This window comes from Boleophthalmus pectinirostris, unplaced genomic scaffold (assembly GCF_026225935.1).
Source record: "Boleophthalmus pectinirostris isolate CB_2022bp ecotype Guang Dong unplaced genomic scaffold, ASM2622593v1 HiC_scaffold_9, whole genome shotgun sequence".
NCBI classification, from domain to species: domain Eukaryota; kingdom Metazoa; phylum Chordata; class Actinopteri; order Gobiiformes; family Gobiidae; genus Boleophthalmus; species Boleophthalmus pectinirostris.
In genome coordinates this window covers 3,134,997-3,146,641 of record NW_026571541.1, presented here as the reverse complement: position 1 = coordinate 3,146,641, position 11,645 = coordinate 3,134,997, and the positions used below count along the sequence as shown (strand labels likewise).

The 11,645-nt window shown below is 37.2% G+C and overlaps 1 protein-coding gene across 1 annotated transcript in view; it reads left to right on the top strand.

The window, feature by feature from the left end:
* Window positions 1-224: 224 nt before the first annotated feature.
* The window catches only part of LOC110172735 (mitogen-activated protein kinase kinase kinase kinase 5-like), a 39,445-nt gene continuing 28,024 nt past the window's right edge, over window positions 225-11,645 (top strand). Inside the window, exons 1-4 of the mRNA XM_055147827.1 lie at window positions 225-439; window positions 7,183-7,240; window positions 7,699-7,789; window positions 7,854-7,918. Of these exons, the coding sequence (XP_055003802.1) occupies window positions 332-439; window positions 7,183-7,240; window positions 7,699-7,789; window positions 7,854-7,918 (322 nt within the window). The 5' untranslated portion in view covers window positions 225-331. The remainder of the gene's footprint in view (window positions 440-7,182; window positions 7,241-7,698; window positions 7,790-7,853; window positions 7,919-11,645) is intronic.

The window sequence follows — 11,645 nt, the reverse complement described above, 5'->3', positions numbered from 1 at the left end:
TTCAAATCCTTGGAGCAGCTTGTAGTGAATTCATTTGGATCCAGAAGAACTTAACCCTGACATTAACCAATTGGCTCATAGGACAGTTATGTCTCTTTCTCTAGTCAAACATCTGAAGTAAGCAAACATCAGAGGCAAATATCTGCAGAAACACACTTGGTAGCTGTGTGCACCTGCTTAACCCCACCCACATGTCAGACACTTCCACCCACAGGAAACCAGTCTCAGAGCAGAGAACACAGAGCTCAGAGCACAGAGCACTGGCTGAGAAACAGGAAGAGAGGCCAGACTGCAGCGGCACTGATTCGAGGATGAGCTGACCGGAGCGGACATGGACCTCCAGCACCGCACAGCCCTACACATCTGCACCAGGAACCCCCAAGACGACTACCACATCCTGCACAGAGTGGGAGGGGGAACCTATGGAGATGTCTACAAGGTGTGTACCCATCAAAGCACCCAGCAAGTGCAATTTTATTCAGCTACATGTAAAGTCGTAACTGTCAACTCATTTTGTAGACGTTTGTATAGCTGGAATGACAACATAATTATGAAAAGTCAAATGAAAATTTTGCGTAAGTGCCTATATTTGGAATAATGTTGACATCATACTGAAATTTCAAACTCAGTGTTATTACTAAAGAATAGGGTCAATATTCAATACCAATTCCAATACCATGATAAAAGTTTAAAAAACACTGTCAATAGAATGTGATTTTCAACATTAAATTATTTCTTTTATATTACACTGTGGCCTTATTAGTGGTCCAGATAGATTCCAGAGTGGTCAAAGGGTGTATACTAGTCTGTGTGCTCTTATACTTGTTCTGATATAGCTCAACATCATTCTAAAGCTAGAGAGGAAAGGGTCATTTCTGTCCTTATAAATGTGACCTTTTTAGTATTGATACTTTGACTTGTGACTTAGTATTGATACACATGAGTATCTAGTTTGGATACTAGTTTTAATATTAATTAGTATCTGATTTTTGATACTTTTGACAACCCTACTTGAAACTGTTAGATTTTGAAATGACAATACAATTATTAGTAGTCAAATGAAAAGGGATGTGTCCGACATGTGTCTTTGTTTGAAATATAGTATAACGTGATTACATTTAGGCAGAAGTTAATGTTAGAGTCTTAAACATTCATGACAATTGAAATATGTGTCTACAAGTGTGAAAAGATAGATCTGGTACCTCTATATTATATTTATCTAATTACATTGATTCATAAAAGTAGATTTCACATTTACATATTGCTTACATATGTTAACATGTGCAACACTTCTAGCAAATTAAACTTATAAAGATGTTAGTACTGTTGAATATCAGTTACAGAGACCAAAATACACAACTGCTGTCCAGACATCGGGAAAGCTAGTGAGTAAGGTCATATAGCACAGTAACTGCTATGTGGACTTATTGTCAAAGGGCCCATGTTACGATATTTTCTGCTCTATGTTATGTTGTTTCCTCATCAAAAACCGAACACTCTGTTCCATATTTTTATGTCATGTAGTAATACAGGAAGTGCTCCACTGTGTTTTAAACTCCATATACCTTCACTAGAATCATTTGAAAGATTTTAGACCTGGAATTACCTATCTTAACTGAGCTAAAGGTAAAAATATAGCTGTTCAGTGGAAAAGCAGATCCGCACAGCAGTTCTTTGGAGTGCCCATATTTCTATTATCAAAATATCTTGGGAAAACATGCATTATCGCCTCTCCACAGATCTGACCTGTAACTTGGCATGGTGGTGTCACATGCTTGTCTCCATGGAGACAGATAAGATGCACATTTTGGGAAATAAATTAATTGTGATGTTTCTGGCAAGCATTGCAATTGTGATTAGATTTGTAATTTGACTGGACAAAAACCTGAACTGACAAACTAATACAAGAATCACATTTCAGAACATATTAGTGTTGTCACGATACTAAAATTTCAATTTAATTTCAAGGCTAAGGAATGGACTCAATTCTCAATACTGATTCTGATACCACGATGATATAAATAAACAACCTTTATCTAGATTATAGACTATGATTTTCAGCATTAAAATAACTATTACTTTGTGGCCTTATATGTGTGTAATCCTCAATGTTCCAGTAGGTTCATAGTGTCCATGTGTGTATACTAGTCTATGTGCTCTTCTGCTTGTTCTGATACAGCTCAACATCATTCTAAAAACATTCTCAAAAGGATAATTTATGTCCTGTGAATGTGGTGTTTTTAGTATCAATACCTGCTCCAATGAGTTTCTAGTTTCAATACTAGCTTTAGTAACTGATTTTCAATACTTTTGGCAATCCTAGTTTATACAGATGTAAAATGGGAATTAGTAGTTGCTAGATAGAATAAGAGAGGACATTTTTTTTTGTGGAGGAAATTAAGGTGCTTCAAAAATTGCAGCCTTTGTGATTTGCTTATTGCATCCATTCATATTGCAATTTTGATTAATACTTTATTGGTAGTTTTAGGTCATTGAGGGGAGAGCGCTACTGTTAAGGTTCCAAAGACATGTGAGAGCAGAGAAGACTGATGGCACGTGGCTCTTCAAACATTTCAAAGTCGAGCTGATAAGTCTCCTTCAAAGATGTGTTGGTGAAATTACCGTCAGAGATTCATAAGTGTGAGCAGTGCAGGGCGTCCCCTCTGAGGCCCTGTGGAGGAGGAAGTGGTTGGATCAGAAGTGAAAGTATGTATGGTATAGTGCAAAAGAAGTTAACTTACAAAAGATGAGTTCAGTTTTTTTTTTTTTTTTTTTTTTTTTTAATATAAGCCTCATTGCCTCATTGCCTTATTGGACCAAAGTTTTTCTCCTCATATTAACCAGTTTTCATTTTAAATTAAATGTTTAACTTATTAAAAAGAAACAAATCTGGCTTTTAATATGCATTTGTTCATACATATGAACATTAACAATACAGTCTTCTAATCATTCTACTCATTTTACTCTCCATTAAAAAATTAGAAATGCCAGAATCTCTAAAATGTGACTAACTGCCCAGTTCTGCCTGGTCCATGTGTACATTTATTTACATTTATTTGAATTCACAATATTAATCATGATTTCAAAGTACTTTTTATTAGGGCATGATTTTCTTGTTAGATACTAATTTCAATATAGTAGTTTAGTTTATTATTTTATCATCATATGGTAGATTTAGCTAAAGCTACTTTCCATCTGCAGTCCCCAGAGACAGAGTACTTCCTAGTATGCTTATAGTACTTTCTTTTTTTCTTATCTTGTCATGTATACATAATCGATAGTAAAAAACAGCTCAAAGATTGATCTAAATGGAAGTCCTATACATTCAAATAGGTATTGTTCATTTGCATTATAGATGTAAGTTAACACTAAATAAAAGAGCTCCTGCAGCAGGCCCAGCATGTGTGCTATAGGACTGCCCACAGTCACAGTGGATGGTTACAGAGCCCACTCATGCAGCGCGTCTCTGCACTGCACAAACACTTGTTTCACTGCAATCAATCCACCGCAAGAGCTCAAGAACCAGAGCTCCTGACACACTCACAAGAGCAAAAGAACAAGAGCTCCTGACACATTCTTGTAGTTTACGAATCATCTGCATTATTAGTATCATTATGTTAGAACAAATAATTAAAGGCACTGTTATACCCTTTTGGAGGTGGCCTGTCATCTGCATATGTCCATGGAAACCAAGTTAAAACCATACTTTTAACATTCTCCATGGCATAGTTTTATGCCATACTGTAGACGAGTATAGCCAAAGGAACAACATTTCCATGGAAACAAGCAATCAGAGGCCCTCTTCTAGATAAAACAAGAGTCTAACGGGAGATTTGTGGAGATGCAAGCCCTCTCGGATAGGATGTTTTCAAAGTTTCTCAGTGTTATTAACATACATTTATTTTCTGTCTATGTTTGTTCAAAAGTTACATACTGTGGCTTCTAATTACTCAATTAGTTACTATACTCCTCCTCCTCTTTTACTCTTTGAAAAGTCCTTCAGACATGGTGGTATTTGGAATGCCAAATGTTTATTTTATAGTAGTGCCCGGTAGAATCACTACTTTTGTAAAACAGATAAACTAGTCAGATCTACAGATCTTGTCACTAGAACTTTGGAGTGTAGGGCTGCATTTCAGAGCTGGACCAACCTGTCCCAGAGAGATGCAGCACAAAACAGTCCAACCCACACACTAACACACAGCTCCAGCACACAATCACACACACACACAAAATTGTTCATTTAAAGAGAGGTTATTTCACTTCTATGGGGTATTAATTGCTAACACATAACATATTACCATGATCACCATGTCACCTTTTATTGTTATGAAAAAGCAATATTCTCTAAAAACTATTAAATTTCATTTTTGTTTTTGACACTCTGAGTTCTCCCTTCCCCCATGACTCCCCTGTCAGAGCACTAGAACCACACAATTAGCATCCATCCTGCTAATGAAACTACTGCACATCGCATCAGGTTTGTCACGTTGTATTGAACTGTTTGTGTATCATGTTTTTGTATATTTATGGAAAACTGTCATGTAGGACCATGGGTGATGTATGCTCTGAGCATTGTCAAGGGTCTTACAACTCACCATAAGAAGGCTTTGAATAGGAGAGGTCACTAGATTAATGAAACATGCATGGATGACATCTAAAACCTCTTCAGATGTTTTGTTATGACATGGTAGAAAGTTCAAAAATGAATTTTGCATAATAACCAATGGAATACGAATGGACAGGTTATGTATGAATAGATTATCTGTTGTAGTTAACAGACAGAGCCCTTGAATTAGGACTGAATCAGGACTGAACCAGGAGTGAACCCAACTGCCTTGTTTTAGGAGTGTGCTGCTGTAGAGACACCTGCTCTCAGAAAGAAGAAGTGAGATTTGAAGTGTGTGTGTGTGTGCATGTGTGTTTGTGTTTTTGTGTGCATGTTCATGTGCATGTGTGTGGGCGGTGTTTATCACATCAGGACTAAATTTACATTTACTTAGAACATTCCTTTCTTATGGAGACAAACGTCAGGGCCCTATGAGGTCAGTCCCGTACTATTACTGTTTTTAGCTTTTACCATTTTATAACATCGTTCCCTCATCAAAAACATGCCTGAAGAGGTTTTAGATGTCATCCATTCATGTCTGAGTATTTTAGCAATTTCTCCTGGACCTTACTCAAACCCCCCTTTCAATTAGCTGTAAGATTCTGTACAAGGCTATGCCTATGTCAAGCTTACATCACGCATTCTCCTGCACGACAATGCTCCATAAATATACAAACACAACAACTTCACAAACTTGATGCGATGTGCAGCTGTTTCATTAGCAGAAGGCACGTTGATTATGTTGTGCTAGTGTTCTGAAGGGGACTGACTTAATGTAGAGAGCAAAGTGAGGGCATCAAAAATTAAAGCGAAATTTATGAAAATGTTAAATGTTGTTTTCAGAGAATATATAACAAATATGTTAAGTGTTAGCAGTTAATACCCCATAAAAGTAAAATACTTCCTCCTTAAAAGCTGTGGGTGAATATAGGTTAAAGGAACGGTATGTAAAATTTTAATGCAAATTCAATAAATATGAACATTTCTTTGTCCCCAAATATGAGGTAAACATGTTAAAATCTTTTACTAATAATTATAGCTGTAGCTGATTTTCAAGCCATGAAAAATGTATGCAAACATCATTGCTCATTGCAAGACTTGCAGTGAGTGTTACATTGGAGAAACAAAACAGTCACACACACACACAAGAGGATGTACCAACACAGACGAGTCAGTCTGCTGTACATCTCCATCTAAAAGCCATGGACCACTTTTTTGTGGATAGTGACATACTGATCTTAGCCAGAGAAAAATGAGGAGAGTTAAAGAGAGTTAATCCTTCCTTGAACGGAAATGGAGACCTCAGACATCTGTCTGTTTCTGATCTACAACCCCATCCTCAAACCTAAAACAAAGAGAACAATAGGGGGAGCCAGGTTAGGGCCAGGGGTGTGAAAGCACTCATTATGGGCCTGAATGATGCTAATATGTATATATAATACTCAGTACAGATGAATACTGAATAGTTTCAGTGTAGTTAGGTCCTCCCTGCAGGCAGATATAAGGAAGTGCCCACCAGCGTCTGTTGTTTATGTTATAATTTGGTGTTTTGGTTCTCAAGACAATATCCAATCATAAAATGAACCTGACATGAGTTTCTCATTTGGGTCCTGGAGGGACTGAGAATGAGGAATAACATGTATGTGTCCTTTATGCAGATTAAGACACTGAAAACCATAAAAACAGTAAGAGCACAAGCTACGCACTGTTATTTTGAAACTTTGCATGGTAAGACATTATCAACTCCAAAACAGGTCTAGACTTAGTCAGAGCCACTTTTAGGCGATATCCAGACCTGATTCTTTTTCTCTTTCAATTTGTTTTTCAGATTTTTTTTTCATTTTATGGCTTATTTTTTGCCACAATCACTTCAGAGTGTGTATTTGTGGTAATATCAAAGAAGAGAGTGTGAAAATATGACATTTACTTTTGAATAGTTTTAAAGCTCTATACTGAACAGATGGAGATGCTGTTGTGTCTCTGAAGTGTTCATGTGGAAGAAGAATGACGGGAGTGACATGCTTTATTGTTTGTATAACTGTCTGCTTAAACCTAAGGCTGTATAACTCACTCATGTGAGAAATGCAGAGGTTTCAGCAAGGCTAAAACAGCAGATGTAGATATTCAAAGGCAGAAATTATGCAAATGATTATAAAGATGTATGGTGTTAAAAACACAGGGGAGAGCTTAATGTACACCACTCAATGACATCACAATGTTTCCAGCTAGTGATGTAATTGAACTTAGCCTAAATATAGGATTTGTGTGTTAACACACCAGCCTTTAATGATAGAATCATATTGTTTTAGTCTGTTCTGTGTGAGGTCTTTGAGGCAAGTGACACTAACCTCCTTTGCATCCTCGGCTCACACCTGACACTTCATGTTCTGTTTCACTCGTCTGACTGTTAATATATTCCCTGTCCCCCTCAGACACACTGCTGAGGTGTCAAAAGCATTCTCTTGTACTACAAACACCTCCCTGAGTGGGTCACACTTGACATTAAATGATAAATGTCAAAACATTCAGACAGAACATGTGATTCACTTTATTTTCATCTGGTTTTCTTTTAGGCCCGGAACAAGCAAACTCAAGATCTCACGGCCCTCAAACGCATCAAGATGGAGCCAGGTGGGAGTCTTCTCTTCTATGTAGAAGGGTAATTTCACCAAACCAGGCCTTTTGTGTCCCAGTAAATCACAAATAAACAACACTGATCAAATAAAATGTAAGAAGAAGTAAAAATGTTCTCATAATACAGAATCAGAAAAACAGCACCATAGCTACAAATGATTGGGATGGACTAGGGAGATCTTCCATGAAGCCAGATTAAGCCAAAGCCTGGTTTGTTTGGCCAGGCTCATCAGATCCTCAGAAACAACTCTGATTAGCCATGTGGTGAAACAGAACTGACTGTAGCAACAACAAGGATAATATAATTAAGATAAGATGTTTTGAATGTATTAGTTTGGAGGATAAGCCCCTTGAGATGTCTCGCCATCTCTTTTTCAAGGCCAAGGTCTTTTCTGGTCTACTATTTTCAGGCTCTGTGTGTTTGAATTGCCTTAAACCCCTGTTTGTCTGTGCAGAGGACGACTTCTCTGTCATCCAACAAGAGATCGTGATCGTGAAGAGCTGCAAACATGCTAACATCGTGGCCTACTACGGCAGCTACATACAGTGAGTGTCTCCTTGTCCTTGTGTCTGAGTTTCATCTGTAACTGAGCCTGTGCTTTCCCCACAGAGACAATGAGCTGTGGATCTGTATGGAGTTCTGTGGAGGAGGTTCACTTCAGGACATCTACCACGGTCAGACACTAATCACACTGTTACAGTACAAACCTCACACAACAGAACAAATGACCACAATGATAAAGCAGTTATAAAGCATATAGGGTCAGTCCATATGAAATAAGCCCCCCTCCCTTATGAGCCATCTCAGATTTGGCTGAAAAAATTTCCAAAACATTTCTAAAATCATCAAATGAAAGAATCTCAAATTTTAGCTCAATCCCTTGAGTCGCTCCTGAGTTATGGCCTGTTGAAATTTTGGGGCCATGCCCTCTTTTGGAAGTCTTAATTTATAAGCATGTTTGAGAGACCAAAACTTCATAAAAAATCGAGCTAGGAAGATGAAAATTTGTATTATTGTAGATTATTGGTTATCGATTCTGAATCTGTTGTAAAATATTGTGTATCGTTATTAAGGGGGGCGCTGTGGGCCCCCAAAATCTCACATTTGGTTGCCACTCTTTTTTTTTTTTTTTTTGAGGTCCAAGATCTATTTACTCAAAGCAGATATTTACAAACTAACTGTTGAACATGAATATTTGAGAGAATGACCATTTCTGACAACAATCTCACACTTTTCTGAGCTAAGTGGACTGTGTAGAGTCGTTCCCCACGTGGGCACAGGTACCCGATGTTGATAAAAAAAATTTATGAGAGAAACTTTGACATATGCTGATTAGTTTAAAGTAATAAAAACATCTACTATTAACGTCATTCATTTTAAACTGAATTTTTGAAAATGAGCTCTCACACGTCATTTTTGGTGGAGCTTAGGGACTTTTCCACCTGCAGAAAGGTTAATTTACCTCTAATAGATTTAAACACTATTTGCTTGTTATAAGGGAAGACAATTGGAGATTATTTGTGGTACATTGTTTGTGATGGTTTTGGTGGCACTGTAAACCGATCGGCTGCAAGGGCCAGTCTTCAGGGACCTGACAGGAATCAAATGTTGACCACACTCCAGATGTTTGAGTGGGCTTCACAAAACATAAAGAATGTAAAGTTTTTCTTGACAAGCTCTAAATACATTACAAATCATGAACTTACTTCCAAACTAGAAGAGCTACAGCAAGGCAAAGACTGTGAATGGTACTAGATCACACCACAGTTTCATTCCCGTGTCAAATGGTAAATTAGAAACAAGGAGAATATCTCAAGATCTCATATGTACTGAAGTGTCAGTTTCTGAAATCCAAAATGAGATTGTGTCAGATAGCTCTCTGTACCAGCAGGTCAATACAGTGTTTGTATTTATGACAACAGGTGGTTCATTGGGAATATTTCAGATTTATTTTTAAATATACATGGTGATGTCTATGTGAGATTCATGAAACGAGGTAACAGAACTCTCATCTGGCCTCCTGAACATCGGCAGAACCATGTTGGGTCCAGTTTCAGCACATAATCTGTTGTATTAAGGTTCCAGAAATTCAGAGAAGAGCATGAGATTATCGCCTTGACACTGCAGATTATGACAGGATCCAAATGTTACTTCTGAAGTTCATTAGTAGTTAGGAACACTTAGTGTGCAAGATCCCAACACAGATCTACATGGAGGCGGCAAAGGGACCAGAATGGGCAGATTTTTCCAGTATGTTGGTATTTTCCACTGAGGTTGTTTTTCACACTGAAGTTTTTAAATGTAATTTCTAGCATCTGAACAAATAACAGACTAGATTATTGTATTTTGGTAACTTTTGTGTCAGTATCATTTTTTTTCTTGTTAATGCTACTGCCTTCTTGTAATGTTTTTGTGCAAAAATAATATACATATGGTGGTACTGAATCAGAGATTCAGGCAATGGATATTCCAAATGTAATTTATATTATAGTATTTATCAATGCTATCTTAACTTTTGTTGCTTTACTTATACACCATGAAAAGCTGTTTCTTTGAGAGATAACAAATTATTTTTCTCAAATAAAAATAGAATAAAAAATGCAAACAAACTTTTTTTCATAATTTTGGACAGAGTTAATAGTTGAATTTTCTCAAAGGATTAATGACACTTTTCCAAACAATGTACCACAAATAATCTCCAATTGTCTTCCCTTATAACAAGCAAATAGTGTTTAAGTCTATTAGAGGTAAATGAACCTTTCTGCAGGTGGAAAAGTCCCTAAGGTCCACCAAAAATGACCTGTGAGAGCTCATTTTCAAAAATTCTGTTTGAAATGAAGGAAGTTAATAGTAGATGTTTTTATTACTTTAAACTAATCAGAATATGCCAAAGTTTCTCCGGTTAAAATGTTTATCAATGTCTAACTGTGCCCACGTGGGGAACTGAGGGTCCAAAGAAGGGTCCAAAAAGGTCAAATCTGGTCTGTGACCATATTTGGGACTCTACACCATCCACATGAAAGCTCAGAAAAGTGTGAGATTGTTGCCAGAAATGGTCATTCTCTCAAATATTCAGGTTCAACAGTTAGTTTGTAAATATCTGCTTGGAGAAAATAGATCCTGAACCTCAAAAATTGAAAAAAAAAATTGAGTGGCAACCAAATGTGAGATTTTTGGGGCCCACAGCGCCCCCTTAATAAAGATACACAATATTTGACATCAGATTCAGAATCTATGACCAATAATCTTCAATAATTCAAATTTTCATCTTCCTAGCTCAATTTTTTATGAAGCTATGGTCTCTCAAACACGCTTATAAATTAAGGTTTCCGAAAAAGTGAGCATGGCCTCAAAATTTCAATGGGCCATAACTTGACTCAAGGGATTGAGCTAAAAGTTGAGATTCTTTCATTTGGTGATTTTAGAATTTTTTATTTTTTTTTCAGCCAAATCTGAGGTGGCTCATAGGGGAGATTCCATGAAAATGTCTGATTTCTCACAGACTGACCCTGTAAAGGAATTATGGAAGCATATAGACCAACCATGAATGGCTCTCTGCAATATCATCTATCTAGACTGTCATCTATCTATCACTGAAGAGCATGTCCCAATCATTAGATGACGGAAAGATTGAAACTTTTTTATTCAAGTGAATATAATAAACTTAGAGACACCTTATATGAAAGGTTTCAGCATGTGCATTGTCACACCTTTCTGTCTGAATCATAGATTTTATAAAGAAGTGGACTAAGGGAGTGTGATTGTCACCCATATTAGGAATAGGAACTTATTTACAGACCAAATAGCAAAATAGAAACACCAGGATCATGTTAATACAAACATCTTAAAACCAAGATGAGGAGACTCGCAGCAGCAGTTACAGAGAGAAGGGTGACCATTTTTCCATGTTAAGTGAATCAGAGCCAGAGTCAATGGTGCTGGAAGTGCCCCCACACTCAGTTCCTATTTGGATTGCGGCGGCTAGCAGGTAGCAATGTCCATTTATATATACAGTCTATGGTCTAAATACAGTTCAGAAGATTACTTCTGTATGACAGTAGCTCAGCGTTTGTCCATTGAAGGTTTGTGGTTCGAATCCCGCTCTACATAAATCAGCAATCATTTGGCTGGTGTGATTCTAGCTGAATGCTGTTGTTGTGTCCTTGGGCAACATATTTAACCCACCTTGCCCCCTGTGTCTGTGTACACTGGTGTGTGTGAATAGGTAGGTGGTTCCTTGTTGTAAAGCGCTTTGAATGCCTTGAAGGTGGAAAAGTACTGTATGTGACCATTTATCATTACTTTTAGTTTTAGTGTTTCCTACACAGTGGAAAGATTAATACTGCTTCTTCCACCTTATCACTAATTCTTTTAAACATTTGAAATAGAGACCAGGAGGAT